Genomic DNA, 21,033 nt, shown 5'->3' on the forward strand with positions numbered 1-21,033 from the left:
CTGCAAGAGACACGGCGAGTCCGTGCCATGACCAAGCTCAGCCCCCTCCCTGCTCACCCATGGCCCAGGCCTCTCCGGGCATGGCAGGGGCACCCTCGGGCCCACAAGGCTGGGGGTCTTTCTCCAGAGCCGGCCGGGGAGAATGAGCCATGCTGATGTATGTCCTACATGCGGCCTCGTGGCTGAGCCTGCGAGGGACAGGGTGGCCCCGGGGAAGGCGCTGGGGTGGGATGGTCCCTGCTCCAGGCCAGTGCATGCTCTGAGCTCTGCCACTCCCGGGCCTCCATCAGCAGCATGCAGACACTTTCACCACCCCTCCCTGCCCCGCACAGCGTGTTCAGAATCCAGCTCAGGGTCCCTCTGAATCTGGACCCCAGAAGGCCTCACCCACTCCAGCCGGACCCTTCCAAGTCATCACTGCCCTTGCTCCTCGTGCACTCCAGCACAATCAATTCCAGGATTCCACTGATCTTCCCTCTGAACATCCCTGGGCCTCTCCCTTTCCCTCCAGAGTCCAGCCCCCTTGCGCTGACTAGGGTCCCAGCTTCTCCCACCTGGTCATCGTCCCAGCCTCCTTCCAGTCTCCCCAAAGGCACTGTGGCCCCTTCCAATCTGTTCTCTATGACAGCCAGACAGATCTTTACACAATGCCCCCAACTTAGGGCCCTTCCTTCGATGGCTCCTGGCAGTGGCTGACCGGGCCCTTCAGGATCTCATCCCCACACCTGCCCCTTGGCCACACCAGCCTCCTGCAGTTCCTCCAACACACACACCCAGCCAAGATCCCCAGCTCCTAGTCAACACCTCTATACTTCAGTGCTTACTTTAAATAGCACCTCCTCCAGGAAGCCCTCCAGGCCCTCCAGAACAGGCCAGGTCCTCTGTTACTGGCTCAGACCCCCAGGTAGCTCTCCTCATTTTGATGGTCACAATTGTCATTTTACTTTTTATCACGGGTGATAATTGGGTTAACATCCATCTCCCACACTGGCCTGGGAGCACCTGAAGACAGGGACTGGGCATGTGTGACCATGGCCTTTGAGAGACATCTTTGAGGCCTCCGACCACCCTAAGAATGTTTCAGGCATTCCTGGGATAGACAGAGTGATTTTGACTCCATGTGAATCTCACCTCCCTGGAGGACCTCAGAACTTCATGCCCTATGTATACCATGGGCCACTGCAGGAATTTTAAGAGAGAAACATCTAGAGCAGAAAATAAAAATCATAGTGAACCATGAGCCACCACTTGGCCTGTTCCTCCTTTGTGAAGGCTGCAGAGAGCTCATGCACCGCTCCAGCTGTCTCAGCCTTCCCCCAAGAACACCACTGTCCACACGTGCACCACACACGCCCAGCAGCTGGGCAGGGTCGGCAGGGGCCTGGTTCATCTAACGAATGGGACTGTCTTATCACCATTCATGGAGATTTCATGGCGATCCCAGAGGCGGGCTGCTTATCTTCCTGAGGCTTCTTCAGGGCTGTACCTGGCTTTGGGGCTTGGCTGGAAGGGATGCAGACTTTAGGATGAGCGGGCCAGAGCACGGGCCACATGCATGTGGGGACCCAGGTGGCCCAGGACTCTTTCTCGCTAAAGCAGTTAACATGATGAAAGTCAAAGCAGCTTGCAAAACCGGTAAAGGGGAAACTAACCTGAACTCTAAACTAAAGAGCTTCAGTTCGATCAAAAGAAAAACTTCCAGAACTTGAACACAAGCAATAAGAAAAAGAATTGGCCTGAGCCACAGAAATGAGGCCCCAAAGGTGAAATTCTCAGCATATGCGAGCTACCAAGGGAGATGTTTTTAGGCCGGGGGTCCTTCCCCAGGTCCCAAGTGAAACGAGATAATTCGTGTAAAGTAAAACTCACTCATCATGGTTCCTGGCATATGGCAAGCACTCAATACATGTTAGCTGCTTTATTATTGTTATTATTATTATTATTTTATCACAGATGCCTGTCCTACTATATAGCCGATCTCCCTACAAGATGCTGAGCTCTTTCATTCTCTCACCTGCTCCCTGCAGAGAAGCTGGGGCCCGTTTCATGCTCTAGCTGCCCCCCTGCCTGCTGGGAACAGGAGTCTTGCGATTTACCGATTCATAAAAAGTTTTCACTCTAGTAACCACTGTCATTCACACAGCCGATCTCTAGGACTTCTCAGCTTACAAGGTAAGTTTTGGCTCAGGGATGTGAGGTGCCGGCCCCAGTGAGTCCTCAACAACCCCAACCCGGATCCTTCCCAGGGTTGCCATGGTAGCCCCAACAGGTCACGGAGCCCTCCTGTACCAGGCTTGGGGAAGTTGATGGTACTTCCTCCCCCAGAACCTGAGATCCCAAGGCACCCACGCTGCCCCGCCAGCACATGACCTGTGCTTAGCTCCCACGGTGTTTTTCGAAGTAGGTCCCGACGGTTAAAAATCAGGAGGTGCCCATCGCAATCAGGACTTTTAAAAGACACAGAGCTACTGGACCAAATTTCCTGCCTGGCTCAGTTGGCTCCTACAGATCCAGGGCCTGGGTTCTAGGCTCCGTGGCCTCACACGAGCTACCCTGTGCCTTCGTGTCACCTGTATCTCTACCTGTACAGGTGTGGATGTGCAGTATGTTGGCATGTCTGTGTGCCAAACTCCGTGTCTGGGTTTATACCACTGTTGGCTTGGATGTGTGACAGTCATCCAGTTAGTTCTCGCACACCTACTATGTGCCAGGCGCTGTACTAGGCTCTGGAAATATAACAGTTCATCAGGCAGGCACAGTCCCAGCCCCGCTGAGCCTGGGGGTGTGGGGGGACAGATAGGAAACAAAGGCACACACAGGGGATTGCAGATGGAAATGCAGCCAGCACGGAGAGGAGATGTTGGCTGAGACACGGGGTCAAGAGCTGTCCTGAGCGGAGCTCTGAAGGGAGAGCGAGGAACAGTTTCCTGGACAGAGGAACTGGCCCATGCAAAAGCCAGGAGGTGGGTAGGGATGGGAACGTAGAAAAGCAGCCAGAGTTGGGAGGGGAAAGGGAGCAAGCAAGATGAGACAGCCCAGAGGGTGAGCAGAACGAGTTGAGCAGAGTCTTGAAGGCCATGGAGAAAAGTCCGAGCCTTCTAGCCTGCAGGAAACCGGGCTGTGCCTCTGTGTCCAGGTGTCGGCAAACTCCGCATCTGTGTATTTAAGAACTGTCGTGTGTGTGACACTGTCTGGACAAGGAGGTCGTCGATGTCTGTGTGACCAGACCCCTCACCAGAACCCCGGAGCCCCTGCTGGTGCCGGAATTGCAGGCACTGGGGGTGGGGAGTGATTGCACAATCACGCTGAGCACATTTATTTTATTTAACTAATTAGCATCTTCACATTCCCCTCACGTGGGGCCTAGCAGCCTTGAATTCTAATCCTCTAAGTCAATTAGATTATTCTTCCCTTCGCCTGAGACACTGCTTAAACCCCAAACAAAATCATAGGAGAGAGAGTTGCAGGTGTATTAATATATACCCAGATCTCCACCTACCCAGACTTAACTGGTGGGTGTTCGGGCAAGGAATGGGGCACTGCACATGGATGTGCCCTTAGCAGAGGGTGAGGGTGAGGGGCAGAGGTTGTAGGAGGAACTGCGGCTGCCCTAATCTGGAAGCAGCTTGAATTTCCAGACCCCAGCCCAGAAGGGCCTTGGGCAGACTGCACGAATGTTGCTTTAAAAGCCCTTGTTCTCTAACCTGCCCACCTCCTGTTAGGGTGGCTGTAGGAGCCTCCTCCCGGGCCTCCCTGCCTCCACTCCCTGATCTTCACTGCCCAGTATGGCACCCCCCATGCCAACTGGTGCCCACTCTGCACTGTGACTTCTGCTCTGGGGCAAGGCTCTTCTGAGCACCTGTGTCTCATTGGCCTTGGGGTCCGGAGCTCCCTCACCAACGCTTGAAAAGTTGTGGAAGAATCAGCAGAAAAGAGTGAATCTGGAGGTCACTCCCCCCACATACACACTCATACCCCTGTGGGCACCTGCATTTCTAATGCTGCTAGTGGACTTACTAGCCTACTGCCAGGATGACCTGATGCCCACGCACCGATCCAGCCCTCCTCCACAAAAACTGGCACTCCCGGAGTCCCCTGGGCCCCCACATGAGGTCCTAGCACAGTCCGGAGACAAGGAGCTCAAGCCCGGAAGACAGGTAGTTCAGCCACGTCACAGCCTCCAGCAAATCTTTGAGCCCTCTAAGCCTCAGTTGCCCTCCCTGTGAAATGGGTGAATGCTTGGCCGTTCCCTATAGAGTTGTAGCAATGGTAAAACAAGTCCATGCGGAAGACCTGGCCAGTCCTGAAATCCTTTGGCTGTAATTCCCCCGCCCCACCTCAGCCCCGGGAACCACATGACCCAAGTGACCCTGACGTGTCACCATAGTCAGTCATGATGGGCCGAAAAACACCAGCTTAGTCCCATTAGACCCTATTGGTTCCCCAAATTCAAAATGCTGCTGAGACAGCCACAAAGCATCTGGGCCACACACAGCCTTGGCCCTGACAGGAGAGAATGCGTCTTCTCTCCCCCCTGTCATTTTTTGTGCCTGTCATTCAATGAACTTGAAAAATCTGCATCCTTTAAAAAACAGAAGAACAAGGCCATTTTCCCCCCTTTCTTTTTTCTTCTCCTCCATCTTCATGCCCAAGCTTCCAGCTGAACTGGGCCCCCCCCCTTTTTTTTAACTACAGCTGTGTCCTCCATCAGAGCCCTTGCAAGAAGTCATTACCAAAACTCACACTTATTTTGGTGGCGTCCTTCCCTGTGTCTTCCTGCTGAGATGCTTTTAGCTGTCGGAGGGAGCGGGAGGGGAAGAGAGAGCAGAGACAAGGCGTTAGCTTCACGGGCTGGGAGTGCGGACAATAGCTAAGATTGTAGCTGTGACAAGTGATGCCCTGGGGTCCTGAGTTGGGCGTCCCTCGGCTCTGTGTCGCCTCAGGGTGGGGGTGAGTCAGAGCAAAGGATGATGAAGAGGGTGCCCTGCAAACATGCATGAGCCGTGCACTTAGATACGTGGGTATCTGGGGGTCTGTGCGGGTGGGGGAGTCTGCCTGCTGTTGTCTGTCGGAATGTCTGTCTCTACACTCGGGTCTGTGAATGTGCTTGTCACACCCGTGACTGTGTGTTTGTGGTAAATGCTGTCAGAGTCCTGCCCACGTACCATTCCCTGCAGGCTGACCCCAGATGCTGCCAACTGCGAGCAACCAGCCGGCCTCGGCCTCGGGGCTTCCTCTGACCCCCCAGAGTCCTCGGAGCCCTGTGAGGCAGGCTGCAAGCGTTGGAGAGCGGACACCCCCGGGAGCAAGACAGAGTTTAATATGTTACGTGTGAACACGTGGAGGAGATTTCACGAGCAAGCTAGAATGTGCGTGCATGCCCGTGTGTGCACGTGCAGGTGTGTAAATGCACGTGTTTGCATGTGAATGGGTGGGAGGAGAGGTATGTGTTCATATATTACCCCCGTGAAAGAATGGGTTCCCCTAGAAGCAGACCTTGAGACAAAGATTCAAGTCCTTCTCCCTGGGAGGGGCTCCCAGGAACCCGAGGAGGGGAGTGGGCGGGAGGAAGTCAGTCGTGTGCATGCTACCCAGCGGCCACCCCTGCGGGCAGCTGGAGCCTCCTCCCACGGGGACCCGAGGGAGAGCATGTGGAACTCTGCTGTCACCCCAGCTGCAGGTGAGGTTGCCAGGGGACGTGTCCTCCAGCTCGGTCAGTCACTGCCGGTCTGCCTTGCTGGCCAGCAGGCTCTGTGGCCCCGAGAAAACTCTGAGGCAGACTTGCAGGGGTCGGCGGTTGGCCGTGGGGCTGGCGGCAAGTGAGCGAGCAGGGCACCAACAGCATCTGCTCCAGCGAGCGTGTGTGCGGTGACCGGGTGGCCCGCCCTGCCTGGAATCCCTGGCCTCAGTTTCCCCACCTGCACGCTGAAGGGAGGGACGCTGCGCTGTCTGGGGGGCCCTTCTCGCTGTGGCCATCCCAAGTGTTCAGCCAAGCCCTGCCTCCCACTCAGAGGGGAGAGAAACGTCCGAACCCTGGGGGCCAGGGCGGTCCCAGCCCAGCTCAGGTGGCTCCCCAGGGGCGGTACCTGGTTCGCGGCCCACGCCTGCTTGTCGGTCCAGTCCCTGTGGCTCCGCACGTACCACCACTGGATCTCTAGCGAGTAGGAGGGGGAACCGCTGCCACGGAAGGAGCAGGCCATCTCCACGTCCTCGCCCGTCCGCGCCGTCATGTCGTGGGGCGTCTCTGTGAACAGGGCTGTGTGGAGAAAGGGGGAGGAGTGGCTGGGACTCAGGAAACAGCCAGGCCCGGGGGCGCAGGGCTGGTGGGTCAGGGAGGGGTGGGGAGAGTGGGAACAGCTTGGCTTCAGGTGGGGCCCCTGGAGGAGCTCAGCAAGGCCGGGAAAGGGTGTGCGACAGCAGCTGGCAAGACATGGAGATGATGGGGCAGGTCCAGGGCCCTGAGTGCCCCACACGAGCTGGGTCTCTATCCCAGAGTCCGTGGGTGCCACGGGGGACCCACCCAGGGCAGTGAGGCATCAGAGAAGGGCTGGGTTGGAAGGGGTGAACAAGGAGGCCAGGGAGGGCAGGGAGGAAGCTGCAGTTTTAAGTCTTCCAGATTTTTCTAGTCACCCCCTCCCCCGGTCTCCCTCCCAGGTCATTCCCAACCCCAGAGCACAGCAGCCAGCGCCGAAGTCTTTGTAAAACCAAGTCAGGCCTGGCCAACCCCCTGCTCAGAACCTGCCCGGGCTCCCCACCGCACCTGGGATAAAGCCCACCAGGTTGGGGTTTGGGGCCTGCCCACTGCCCCCTGGTTTTCTCTCCGTCCTGTGGGCGTGCCTCACTTTCCCCTCACTTTTGCCCTGACTGTGCCCAATGGCTGGAATGTGCTATCCTTGGTCTCTCTTTGCCCACCTGGTTCCTTCAAGGCACTCAGAGCTCTAACTGGGCCCCTTCAGAGGCTGTCCTTGACCACCCAGGGCAGGAACCCCCTCACCCCCACCTCCTGCCCCCCCCCCCATGCCCGGTCAGACCTCATATCTGTTCACTGCAAGCACTGCCCGCCCTGCCGAGCTCCCTGAGAACAGGGACCCGGAAGGAGCTCCTGCTGGCCACGCGGCTCCCAGCACCGAGCAGGCACTCCGTGCACGCTGAACGGGTTGAACATTCTCCATCCTCGGAGGGCCCCCAGGGTGCGGTGGAGCCACATCTGCCTCCGTCCCCCACAAGGCCCAGCTCCCCAGGAAAATCCCAGGGCAGGTGGTCCCCTGCTCCCCATGACCCAGCAGGAGCCCCGCCCACCCTCCACCCCCACCACGCCGCCAGGTAAATGAGAAAACAAATCCCCATTTAATGTGGCCCGTACCCCTCCCCACCATATGTTCTGTCTCTCCTCTCTCCAAACAAATATTGTCCTGAGATGTAATTAGAATTCTTTCCTCTTCTCAGGAGAGATTATCTCGCCCCAGAAAGACACCTGGCAACGTGCAGGTCACCCAGGGAATGTGTGTCCATCAGTCCTCTCACCCCCTGCCCCTCCTGGCTGCTGCAGCCTGCAGGGTGCCCGCCCTCCCCAGCAGCAGACGTGCCACCACCCAGCCCTAGGGGTCCCTCCTGTATGTCCCCTTCCCTGCGCAGCTCGGGGCAGGAGGAACAGGGAGCCCTGGGCTGGGAGAGAGGGGTCCCGCTCTGGGGCTCCTTGCATCTTGCCCCTCCCCAGGGTTCCAAGGGCTTTGGGAGCATCAGGATTGACAAGCACCTCCATCTGGAAGCTTCTGCTTTTTCTGCTTTACACCCAGGGTTTCCATGTGGAGCTTGACTCCAGGAACTGATTTCCGGGCTAAGAGAAAGTTTGCAAGAGCCCTAATCCCCAAGGTTAAAGGTTTATGAGATGCTTCCTGGAGGCTTCCCACATTCGGTGAGGTTGGGAAGGACTGGCCGCTGTCCCATAGACAAAGGCTGTTTAATAAGAATGGCTCTTTGAATTACTGAACATGTGCCCGGTGAGGTGTGAGGTGCCTTCACGTGCAGTCGATCAGAAAGTCGGGACTGTCCTTATTCCCACTGGGCAGGAGATGAAACCAGCCCATGCCGCCTTTGCCTGCTGGGTGCCCAGCCCCCAACCTGTAGAGCAGTCCTTGACCCCTCCCTCACCCTCTCTTATAGCCCACATTCAGTCTGCAGGGAGCCCTGTGGAAGCTGCCTCCAGAACGTCTTCAGAACCCCGCCCCACCCCTCCGCGCTGGGCCAGCCGCCACCATCTCCTGCCTGCGACAGCGCAGTGGGCTCCTCACTGGCCTCCCTGCGGCCACCCGTCCTCCCCAACAATATATTTGCAACTGGTCAGCCAGAGGTATCTTGCCAAAACACAAACCAATCCCGACTCCTTCTTTCCTCAAAACGCTCCTACAGCGTCTTCTCGCTGAGGGCAAAAGCCCACGCCTTCACCATGAAAGAGAAGGCCTTCCACGTTGGGGCTGTCCCCTCCCGTGCCAGCTTCTGCTTTCCCCCTGCTTATTCTGTTCCCGCCACAACGGCCTCCTTGCTGTTCTCTGAACATTCCAGTTGAGATCCTACCTCAGGACCTTTGCACTTGCTTAGTATTCCCTCTGCCTGGAACACTCCTCCTGCCCCCAGATTCCCACAGAGCTCCCGACCTCCTCTGCTTCATGACTCTGCTCAGATGTCCCCTCAACGAGGCATTCCCTAACCACCTCATTTAAGTCGCATCTCCCACCCAAACCCAGGGCTTTAAATCACTATCCCCTTCTACGTTATTGGTGCCGTCTGAAAGACTTTCTGCAATGAGGAAAATGTTCTATATCTGAGCTAATCCAGAAACTACCAGCCACGTGTGTCTACTGAGCACTTGAAATGTGGCTAGTGTGAATGAGGAACTGAACTTTAAATTTTATTTCATTTTAACTCATTTAAATTCAAACAAATAGCCACTCGTAGGTCATGGCTACTGTACTGGACAGCACAGCGAATACACTCGTCTTATGTTTATCGTCTGCTCTCCCAGGAGGAGGGACTGCGCCTGTGCCTGTCATGGATACTTCCCCAGCTCCTAGAACAGTGCCCGGCACCTAGTAGGTGTTCAATAAATACTTGTTGCCTGAACGAATGAACAGATATGACTGGGCAGGGGCACAGTGGTGTCTAGAGCCAAGAGGTCCCCGCCCTGAGCGGATGCCAACGTGCTGGCTCAAGCAGGACTGCAGGGAGCCGTCGAGGCCCTGAGCCACCAGGAGGGGCCAAGAGGGGATCACAGTGAGCTCTTGGCCCCTGGTCCTGGAACAGCTGGGTTTTGCCTTGATTCAGACCCAGTGGCCTTTGCAAAGAGGGGAGGAGGAGAGTTGGATCCAAAGTGGCCAGCAGTGGGACCTGGCTGGCTAAGGGACAGTGAGAGGGACACAGTTGTGACCTTCTCCAGGTGACACTGCTGAGCCGCAGGAATCAGAAAGTGCTCACCGTTTTCCCTCCTGCCCCTGGAGAAAGGGGGTCCACAGCTGCTAGGATCACAGACTAGGAAGCGTGGAGCCGGCCCTCGAACCCAGGCCTGTATGACTCCGCCCCCGCACTTCTCCTCCACCTACAGATGCGTGAGTGGAGGAAGCAGGTCTGGCCAACAGGTATGTGGGGGCTCATGGGTGGCAGGAAGGGCAGAGATGGGCTCTCCTTGGGTGGGGACTCCATCGGGGGACCTGGAGAGGGGCCAGGCCTCCATCCACCCTAGCTCAGTCTCCCCTGCCCACAGGCACCCTCAAACTGAAAACCCAATCCTGGCCCACGGGTTGTTTTTACTGATGCAGCAAGAAAGGCTCAGAGGGAGCAGGGTCTGGCCTGGGGTTAGACAGCAGCCAGGCGACAGCAGGGTCAGGCCCCAGGCGCTGAGTCTTTGACCAGGCCGTCTACCTCCATAACACACTTGGGGGATGACCCCCCCCCGCCCCGCCCCCCGCACCTGTCCCCTCCCCCATCCTGTAATGGTCCTCTAGAGGGCGCTGTCCAACAGAAACAGAACCCAAGCCAGGGGTGTGAGGCACACACGGAAATCGCCATTTTCCAGTAGCCACATTTAAAAAGTTAAAAAAAAATTTTTTAAACAGATGAAATTAATTTTAATCATGTATTTTATTTAACCCAAGATATCAAAAAAATTATTTTAACATGTAATAGAAATGATTAATGAGATATTTTACATTTGCTTTTGTGCTAAGTCTTAGAAATCCAGCATGAATTTGACACGATTACAGTACATCTCAATTTCGACAAGCCACATTCCCGGTGCTCAGCTATCACGGGTGGGGGCACCCTGGCAGGTGAATCTCCCCTCCCCATCACATGTCCCCACTGCTCAAAGGAGGCAGCCAAGGCCCAGTGCAGGGCAGTGACCTTTCCAAGGCCACACAGCAGAGTCTGGATTTGAACCCAAGCCCGTCTGATTCCCAAGGCCATGTTTTTCCCTGAGTATTTAAACTCTTTCTGGTTGCAGAGGTCTTTCTTAAAAAGTAACAGCCTAAGATGGCCAACCTTGCACGGTCCTATGGGGCAGGCTGGGGCGTGCAAAGGTTGGGAGGCACAAAGAAGGCATTTCACCCAGCCTGAGGCAATCAGGGGAGACTTCTCAAAGGAGGTATTGTGCTCCCTGACACCCAGCCCCAGGTAGGGAGATGGTCCGGAACCAAGAGTGGGGAAGGGCTTTGGGGAGGAGGAGGGATGGAAATCTGGCTGCACGAACTCATGGAACCAGGTGAGTCACCTGTGGGGTCAGCCATCAGCTCCCCCGCCCCCACAGTGGACTCTGGTCCCAGGGTCTCTCTGATCCCCTCGGACCCTTCCAGGATCTGCCTAGGTGGGATGGAAAGGTCCCCCAGGATCCCGTTGTCTCCAGCCTCAGTGGCGACAGGGGCAATGTGCCTGCCAGACAAGTGGGGAAATGAGGTTCTGGGCATTTGCATGCATAACCTGGGTCTCCCTGTCCCCAGCCCTGTCCCAAGGAGCCCCTGATGGAGAAGCAGCGTATGCAGGTGAGCACCCGGGGCAGGGGGCTGGAACCACGGGGGAGGACTGAGCTTGTTTCTGCGAACAGACATGCTGTGTGGCCTGGGGAGCCTCTCTCCCCTTCTCTGAGCCTCGGCTTGCTCCTCTGTACAATGGGGGTCAGTGCTGATGGTCCGAGAACCCCACCAGCTTAGACAATCTGAGGGAGACAGTGATGTAGGTCCTAACAGCGGTGTCCCGGGCACTGGGAGGGGAGGGGTCACTGCTACTTGGGGGAGGAGGAGTATGTCAGCTGGGCCCTGAGATGGGTGCGTCCTGGCAGGCAGAGGCAAGGAGACTAGGAATGGTGTGAGCCAAGACAAGGAGGAGGGACACCCAGAGAGCACTGTCGTTTTTAAGAAGAATCTGGACCGTTTATGAAGCACCTACTACACGCCTAGCACCACGCAGGCGCTGTCTTGATACTCTCTAATCCGCTCACCCCCCCCTTTTATTTTTTAAAGATTTTATTTATTTATTTGACACAGAGAGAGAGACAGCCAGTGAGAGAGGGAACACAAGCAGGGGAGAGGGAGAGGAAGAAGCAGGCTCCCAGCGGAGGAGCCCAATGCAGGGCTCGATCCCAGAACGCCGGGATCACACCCTGAGCCGAAGGCAGACACTTAACGACTGAGCCACCCAGGCGCCCCAGTCACCCCCTTTTGACAGATGAGGAAAATGAGGCTCAGAAAGGAGACAGGACTTGCCCAAGTTCACACAGAGCTGGGTTTTGAACCTGGGTCTCACCAGCAGTTGTGACCAAGACCCAGGGTTCCATCAGCCCCCATAAGGATTTGGTCTCAATTATCAGGAAAATTTCAGCCAGCAGGTGCCACATGTCTGCATCCCACTTACACACCTCCAGAGATGGGGAGCTCACTTCCTCACACCTCCCCTCAATCAGGCAGCTCTAACCGGCAAGAGGTTCTTGCTCACTGTCCCAGCTCTGCGAGACAGGATACCACATCGACACCAGAAGCTGGCAGGCGGTCCGCACTGTGATGATGACTCAGGTGCAGTAATACCATCTAAGAAACACAGAGTACTTGCCTCGCGCCAGGCACTGTGCCAAGCTCTTCACGGACATTTGCTCCCCCATGATGCTGTGGGGGAAGGATCATTATTATCCCCATTGTTCAGGTGGGGAAGCTGAGGCCCAGAGAGGTTAAGGACTTGCTCAAAGCCACCGAGAAAGCGGTTACATTTGAACCCAGTTTCAGAGCATTGGAGAGTGGAGCCCATAACTTCTAGACCTGGCTCCTGCAGCCCCTCTTCCTGACCCCTCCCCCATGTCCTTCCCTCCAGCCACCCAGACCCCCCCATCTCCAGTTAGCATCCCTGCTGAGTCTGGGACATAACATCCATCTCTTCTCCTTGACTTCCTCCTGTCCTACGCCTTCCCTCCCTGCTCAGGTAACTCTTCACAGCTGGTCTCCGGGGAGGCTGGTATAATTATAGATTTTTGAGAAGGATGCAATTGCGTTCTGCCCCAGGGCCTGAGCAGGGCTGGGCTCGCTGGGAAGACAATTAAAACTGGTGTCCACAAATTAGGATTCTGCGGGAGAAGGAGAAAGGGGCTTGATTGAATGCAACCTCTTCTTCCTTTCTGCTTTTAATTGGGGGAGCAATGTAGTCATTAACCCCCAGCTTGGTTATCGGGGCACGATATGCAGAAAATAGTTCTGGGGCCCTGGCCTGAGTCAGTGGGTTTGGCTTCTGGGAAAGGCAGAGGAGGACCTGGAAGATCTTGTCTGCCCTTCACCATCAGGGCCTGACCTCCTTCCTAACCTTCCAGGCCCTGGTTCGATACCATATCTAGGGCTTTGCCTTCAGGCCTGGGTTCGAATCCTGTTTCTTCTACTCTCCAGCTGTAGCTGTGTGACCTGGACAAGCCCCTTTGCCTCTCTGAACCTCAGTTCTTTATATGACAGAAGGGGGGGATGACACAAGGCAACGCATGCGTCACGCCTGGCACATAGTAGGTGCTTGACAAGAAGCGCTTCCTTCGCTCACGCTCTGGCTCAACATCTGTCATCTCCAGAAGGATTTTAAAGACACTTCCTCGTAGCCCCATCCGATTAGGTGATGGGTACAGCGTCTCTACTTCGCTCACACCTGGGCCGCGTGTAACCTCATCCGTCAGTCCTGTACCTCCGCTCCTTCCTCATTGGCTCCCAACAACCCCCTGCCCCCCCCCCCCAGCAGCCAGGGACACACAGGCAGGCCTCAGGGGACTTGTCCACCAGACACAGCCTCAGCCCAGCCCCCAGCTCCTTCCACGCCTGAAGCAAGACCCCCCAGCCCAGACCCTCTGATCCAGCCCCAGATCTCCTCTCTCCCTCTGCACAGCCTTCCTTGCCCTTCTAATCTCTAATCTTCGAATCTCTGGTTTGAGGCTGCCTCCTCCAGGAAGCGTGCAAGGACTGGACCCCAGGCCACCCATCAGTCTCTGCCAGAGTGAGAGCAGGCTCCGCTTCAGGACCAGAAGGATCAGCTCTTTGTCAGGGGGAACCAAGGCAGAACCAGAGCTAGAGGGAGGCGGGGGGGGGGGGCAGAGAGAACCAATGTAGCCCCGCCGACCCCTTGGTCCCCACTCAGCCCATCTCTTGCTAGGTCCTCCTGCGTCATGGCCTGCTCCAGTGATGAACGGATACACAAAATGTGGTCTCTCCACACAAGGGAATATTATTCAGCCTTAAAAGGAGGGAAATTCCGCCCTGGGCTCCAACATGGATGAACCTGGAGGACGGGACTCGGGGTGAAATAAGCTGGGAGCGAAAGGATTCCACTTGCACGAGGCCGCCGGAGCAGCCAAACTCAGACAGAAGGCAGAAGGGTGGCTGCCTGGGGCGCGGGGAGAGGAGGATGGGGGTGGGGAGCACTACATGGGTGGGAGCAGAGCCTCAGCTGGGGAAGATGCCAAAGTTCTAGAGACGGATGGTGGGGATGGGGGATGGGTGCACGGCAATCCGAACGTCTCTGACGCCGCCGAACTGTATGTCTAGAAATGGTGACAGTGGTAGATTTGATGTTGTATACATTTTAACACAAATTTTTTTCACAGCCTCCTGTAGCTTCCCGGCCGCAGCAGTGGCTTTCACACAAGACTCTCCCTGGACTTTGTGCCGGGAGCACTCCCCAGCCCCCATGTGCACTGGGCGGGGAGGCGGTATACACCGCACTCAAGTCTCCACTCCAGGGTCACTGGCTGAGTCTTCCCTACCCCGTCTGTCCCCCTCTTCTCTCCTTCATGCTTTTTCCTTACCACTTACACTAACACGTTCTCTCCGGCTTCTCTCACTTGCTGTCCCTCTCCCACCCGGAGTGTCAGCCCCGCAAAGGCCGGAGACGGGAGCCTGCTTTGTTGACCGCTTGTCCTGGCCGCTAGAAGGATACCAGGCACACCAGACATGCAGTAGGTGTTCGCTGAACGCTAGCTGCTGTGACACCAGACGTACACGGTGGCTCTGGCAGAACACAGACAAAGGAGCCCGTCCTCTCGGCTCCGGGCCACCTGGGAGCTCCAGGAAACCCTCACACTCGGGGTGCCCAATGGGAAACTGCCAGCTCTCGGAGCCAGAGTCAGGCTCTCGGGCCAGGCATCCGAAGTCTGCAGCTCTGGCTCTGCCGGACCCCAAGTGTGTGGCCCCTCCTGCCTCTCCCAGACACTTCTATGTGTCCCCCTGGGGCACAGTTCCCCAAGTCCCGGCTCACAGGTGGCCCTGTGCCTGGAGATGCCTTCCCTGCCCAGGCTGCGGTGGAAGCCCTCCTTGGGGCCCCTGATTGCCCCACTGGAGCGTGTCCTATGACGGACACTAAGAGGTCTGTGTCTCCCCCGGCCTGGGGGCCCCGCCAGCTCCACCGGCACTGCCCAACATGGGGCAGGCCCACAGGAGGCGCTGTTAGGCGTGTGCTGAACGAGTGAATGAACGCATGAAGGGAGAAAGTCAGACAGAAACCCAGAGGACTTCCTGAAACTGTAAGAAAAAAACCAAGGGAGACAGACGTCGTTCATTTACTGGGCACCTAGTATGTGTCAGAAGGGAGTTTCAGGGGGGAACTGTGCCTACAAGAGCAGAGATAGGGACAGAAAATGGACAATGCGGACACAAGCATCCTGGGAGGCCCTGAGTGGGCCGGAGCCCTCCCCACCCCCTCCTTCCAGCCCTCCTGACCGCTGGCTGCCCAAGCCCAGCCTGGCCCACAGGCGCCCTGCCAAACTGACACGCGAGCCAGAGGCTGCCTGAGAGGGCCCATAAAGTTGTCATATGAAATGTGACCGGGAATGAAATGGGGCAATAAACACAGGCCAGCAGGGCCAGGAAGGGCTGTGGCGGCCTCGCAGGCAGCTCTCTGCACCCACGAGGCCCACGGGCCAGCAGCACCCATCTGCGGGCTCCCCTTCCTCTCCGGAGGCCCCACAAGGCGCCAGGCAGCTGCTGTGTCTGATCCCGCATAGTCCCCAGAGCGAGCCCGCAGGTCAGGGGTCTTTGACTCTTTACTACAGGTGGGGAAACTGAGGCTCACCGAGCTTCACTGCAGGTCAGGGCCAGGAGGTGGGACTGGGACCCAGGCCTTTGAGGAGCTGGGATTCAGACTCAGCCCTTGGGACCCCAGAGTGCAAAGTCTCCCCCCTTCTCCGCCCGTGCTGCTGTGATGAAGACAGGAAGTAGGGCGGGTCCACGTAAGAGCCCCTGCAGCTCCCCCCGCCCACCCCCTCCGTCCAGACCTGAGCCTCTTCCTGCGGCTTGGGAAACAAAGCTCAGAGAACCTGGGGGCCGCCCTGGGACTGCAGGAAGCAAACCCCTCCAGGCCTGGGCACAGGACCCAAGGACTTGAAGAGGTGGTACTCTTCATGGCCAGCCCCATCCCACAGAGGGACGGACCACAGTTCAGAGAGGGAGTGTAGCTGTCTGACGTCACACAATATGAAGGGACAAAGCCAGATGTCAGCCCCAAGGCTGACCAAAGACTCTCCCAGGCAGAACCTTCCTCCTCCCTCAGCTCCCTGCCCCTTCAGCTCTACACAGTGTGACTCCTTGGGGGTCATTTCCAGAAAGTCTGTGCCCAGCTCAGCGGGGTCCAGGGCTGCAAGCGAGCGTGGCACAGGGTCAGGAAGGCCCGTGGCCACCTAGGCTCATGGCTGGGAGGCAGAACAGGGGAAAGGCTGCAGAGGGAGTGTTTGATGAAGCCGCAGCTCATCCGCGAATCTCACCTTGCCCCTGAAATCAGGAGACGTACAATGTCCCGAAGACGAAAACCCAGATAAACTGAATTTAAAGCCCCCCGGGACTGAGAAGCCTGGCTTCGTAGAAGGAGCTGGGCAGGCGCCAGCCAGAGCCCTCTCCTCCCCGGGGACGGGAGCAGTGTCTGCTCTGGGACGGGCGGGGCTCAGGGGAGGGTTCTTTGTTTCCCCCTGGGTGGCCCCTGGCCGCGGGCCAGCTGTGTGCAGCAAGAGCCACCGAGGTGTGAGTCGATGCATGTTGTCTGATCTTAAAGTGGACAAGTTTTCCTCTTCTCAAGAAGGCAAGAAGGTGGTTTATGCAAAAGCTCAGGGAATCGCAGTGCGCCTTAGTGGGAAGATGGCAGCCTGGGCAGTAGTAGGAGCTCAAGTCCTCCCCGAAAAAGGAATCAAGGAGCTCAACCTTCATGGACCCTTCCCTGTGCTGGGCTTTCCAGGATGCTCTGGTCAGGCCCTGGCCCTCAAGGGGCCCAGAGTCCACAGGAAGGGAAGACACACAGACCAGTGACTACTGTTTGGACAGCGGCTGGGACTGAGCCCATATCGCCATGTACAGTTGTTCACGGTGTGCACCATTCACACAGCCATGAATCGCGGTCCCCCTCCCACTCAGAAGCTCAGGACGGAGGCGCAAGTGTCAGGGAAGACGAAGGCAGGCCCACATCTGCCTGGACTCGGGGAGGGCTTCTGGGAGGTGGGCCACGCTTGGACTGGAAGGCTGGCTGGAGCTGGCACAGTTAGGAGGAGCTCCGAACAGGAAAGGGCATGCCCGAGAGAGAGTCCCACAGTCCAACCTTTCGGGGACCATCCTCACCATTTCCGCAGGATCCCTGAAGCACCTGCATTATTATTTACTTAATATTTATTTTCAAAGCACCTTTCCCTTTTTACTTAAATAAATTCAGCTTAAAAGGAGACTTTTATTGCGGCCATAAACGGAAAATCAGCATCACTTGCCATAAATAGAGGGTAACTGTAAAAATAAACACTCGGAGAACCGCACAGCGTCTGTAAATTCTGGGCAGGGAAGGCGGCCTGCTGAAGGCTACGGGCCTCAGTGTCCATTTTCTCGCAGGAACCGGGGAGGCTGGCTATGCATCCAATTCAGAGCAGGACCAGACGGACACTCTTCTCGGTCAGAAGGGCTTGAGGGGCGGGCCCGCGGGCAGCCACCTCCGCCAAAGTCACCAACCAGCTCTGGCTTCCTCGGCCCCTGACCCTCTCCCACCTCAGACCTCGTCCCCACCCACTCAGCCCCGGCTTGCAGAGGCCCGGGGACTGGAGCCTCCTGGCCACTCACCTGTCACACCCCTACCGATCCTGCCAGCCACATTCCTGTCTGATTTGCCCGCAGGCTCCCTGCGTCTTGCACGTGGAGAGGACTGACACCCACTTCAGGCCCGAGGAGGCCCGAAGACGGCCCGCTTGCAGGAGGAGTGAACAAAGAAAGGACGGGCAGATGCCCTCCTGGTCCTTGCTGCTCCAACCAGGGAAGCGCCCTCCTGAGGCATGGATTTCCCTCCCCCAAAATGGGGAAAGAACATTATTTTTGTATTAAAACAAACATGAATATATTATGGAATAGAATACAGAATTCATGAATTTTGAATGACATAGGAGAACATCAAAGGAACGTTGCCCCTTGTGGGGAACTGTTCACTCTGCCACGTAGGGCCGACCCCCCAGTCCAGGGCCCTCTGCTGGATGCAGTCAGAGGCCGCCTTTGTCTCTGCCGCCTCAGGCTCTCAGCCCTGGCTCAGCCCGGGAGTATTGATGTGTTGGCTAATGGGGAGGCGGACCAGGAGGAAGCGGCGGGGCGTGGGGGGTGGTGGGGTAGTGAAGCCTAGGATTTACACGCAGCCACGCAAGCTGCAGCTCTGCCCTGACTTGCTGTGTGGCTTCGTGTAAGTTGCTTCACTTCTCTGAGCGCCAGTTTCCACATGGTTCATTGTGAGGATGAAATGAACAAATGCAGGTGAAAGTCTGTTTCCGGGTGTGGGACACAGTAGAGCCTCCTCGCCTGCCCTTCCCTGGTGGCAGCCACTCACCGCTGGGCTACACACACACACACACACACACACACACACACACACACACACACACAAGGACACGTGTCCAGGTGGGGGGGGGGGTCCCTGACCAGCCCCGCTGACTGGGAAGGAGGGTAGCCCCGACCAATAAAAATTCAAACAGCTGGGCGCCTGGGTGGCTGTCGGATAAGCGGCTGCCTTCGGCTCAGGTCATGATATTGGAGTCCCAGGATCGAGTCTCGCATCGGGCTCCCTGCTCAGTGGGGAGCCTGCTTCTCCCTCTGACCCTCCCCCCTCTCATGCTCTCTCTCTTCCTCTCTCAAATAAATAAATAAAATCTTTTAAAAACTTCAAATAGCTAACATTTTTAACACTTACTGTGTGCAAGTGCCGGGTGATGCAGTGCCTCGGTTTGCTCATCTGTAAAATGGGGGCGATGGTTAACAGCTACCTCACGAGGTTGCTGTTAGGATCAAGTGTGTTGACATTTATCAAGTGAAGTGGACGATCTGGCACAGAGGACGTGCTATAGAGACCTGTCCTTTGTACTCAGCTTGTAATTGAAGCAAAACTCACAATCACAAAATCCACCATTCTAACGTGCCCGGGCCGGTGGCCGCGAGCGCGTTCACAATGGTGTGTCCCCCACCTCTGTCTAGTGCCCACGCATTTTCATCCCCCCAGAGGGAAACCCTGCGCCCATTAAGCAGTTATGCTCCATTCTCCCAACCCCTGGCAACCACCAATCTACATTCAGTCTCTGGATTAGCTCTTCTGGAAAGTTCCCACACCTGGGAGAATATAATACGCGGTCTTTGGGGACCGGCTTTGTCACTTAGCATGTTTTCGAGGTCCGTCCACACTGCTGCATATATCAGATTGCATTCGTTTTATAGAGACACTCTTTCATCAGATAAAATCTCTCACCAGATCCCCAAACAACCTGGGAAGCAGCCACGCTCACTCTCCTCTTCTTGCAGATGAAGAAACTGAGGCACAGAGAGAGCGGGGACTTGCCCAGCCCCCCCGCCCGGCAGCCCCAACACCGCTGGGCGGGCCGTGCTGGCGCCTGCTGCTGGGGGCAGGGTGCCTCCCAAGGCCACGGGCTTATATTGAGGGAGACAGCAGTGGAATTACAAATCTAGGGAGATTTAAGGAGAGTGAAAATATTCTGGCACTTGCAGGATTGTAGGAGTTGAGCAGGTTTCCCCAGTGGAATTCCCGCCTCCTCTTCCCACACATCTGGGCCACAGGGAGGGAAAGGGTTGGGAGGGAGGGAGGCAAGTGTGGGAATGTGCAGGGAGCCAGGGACAGGGCAGGAACCAGAACGGGGGAGCCGGGCACAGGGGAAGGCAAACAGACATCCTGATGTTCGTGCACGTGGCAAGTCTTTGCCTCCTCACCTGCGTAGCCTGCAAAGCCAGCGGGGTGAGCCCATTGCACAAACAGAGAAGTCAGGATCGGAGGGCTTGAGCGAGGTCAGGATTTGAGCCCAAGAGTCTGACCCCAAAGCCCAGGCACGCACCATCCTTGCTGCCTGCCAGAGGCAGAGAGGGGGTGAAAGGGGGAAGCAGGGGGAGGCTTCATCAGCCACAGGGTGGGGAGCTGCCTCGGAGCCCAGAAAGGAGCGTCCCCAGGTCCACTGAGAAGAGAAGACAAGTGAGAGAGGCGGGAGGCACCAAGCATGGGGCCAGCAAGCTCCAGGGCCATGAAGACCAGAGCAGAAGGGGAGAGAAAGCCAGGTGCAGAGACAAATAGGAAGTGAGAAACTGAGGCAGACTCCGACAGCCATGCCCTCTCCCCGGGACCTGGTGTGGGACCTAGTGCCTGCCCCTGCCCTGGCCCTCCCACGCCTGCCCCACGCATCTGGGAAATCCAGCAGCGGTAAATATAGGAGCTCTGGAGTCAGGCTGGCCCTGATGTGAACCCCAACCGTACCTCCTTGTGGTGGGCAAATCGCTCAGCTTCAGTGTCCTCATCTGTAAAGTGGGTATTGTGGGACGCAACAGCATCGCACATGCCTGTAAACGTCCGGCCCCTAGTGGGCGCCGTGGAGCGTTATTAGGCTGGTGATGATTAGGTTGCTTGTCACAGGGGCTCTCAAGGATGGCCTTGCTCCAGCTCCTCTTTCCCCAAGGTTCCCACCTCCCTCTCCCTCACCCAGCCGTCTAGACTGGCCTAGCTTTGGAAATACAAGGACTATTCTAGAACCAGAGAATCCTCAGCTGAAGGGTTCTGCCCACCCCAGGCCCTTTGCTCTTACTGTTCCCTCTGTCCGGGAGGGGATTTAACGGACAGCAGCTGCGCCAGGATGGGACTCTGGACTCCCAGTGCCTACCTGGAGTTCGGGACCACCGCTGGGGTCTCTGGGGACATGAGGAGACCAGCTGGTGTGTCTCAGGGCCCCTGCCCCAGGGGCCCTCCATCAGCTGTCAGCCAGCCTGCCCTCCCCCTCCTCTCCCCTGCCTGCCAGGAGACCATTAGTGTGGGGTTGTTCGGAGCTCAATTTCCACTACCATGTACTCTGGCCGCCGGGCCTCCATTAGGGACCCTTTCCTGGGGCCAATGACAGGCGGAGAACAGCTCCCCAGTGAGCCAGCCCTAATTGTTGCCGCCTCTGAGGCAGGAAATAATTTTTTTAAAACCTCACAAAGCAAAACAGACACCCTGCAATCTGCTCTCACCTCGCCTGCCCTGGGCCGGGAACCAAGCCTGAGG

At 57.0% G+C, this 21,033-nt stretch overlaps 1 protein-coding gene across 1 annotated transcript in view; it reads right to left on the reverse strand.

Annotated features, from left to right (window-relative positions):
• The window catches only part of VSTM2L (V-set and transmembrane domain containing 2 like), a 35,928-nt gene that overhangs the window by 5,235 nt on the left and 9,660 nt on the right, over positions 1-21,033 (reverse strand). Inside the window, exons 2-3 of the mRNA XM_045804500.2 lie at positions 6,087-6,256; positions 4,744-4,794 (exon numbers count right to left, since the gene is read on the reverse strand). Of these exons, the coding sequence (XP_045660456.2) occupies positions 4,744-4,794; positions 6,087-6,256 (221 nt within the window). The remainder of the gene's footprint in view (positions 1-4,743; positions 4,795-6,086; positions 6,257-21,033) is intronic.

Source organism: Ursus americanus, chromosome 22 (genome assembly GCF_024610735.1).
Source record: "Ursus americanus isolate L20-20 chromosome 22, mUrsAme1.1.p, whole genome shotgun sequence".
NCBI lineage: Eukaryota > Metazoa > Chordata > Mammalia > Carnivora > Ursidae > Ursus > Ursus americanus.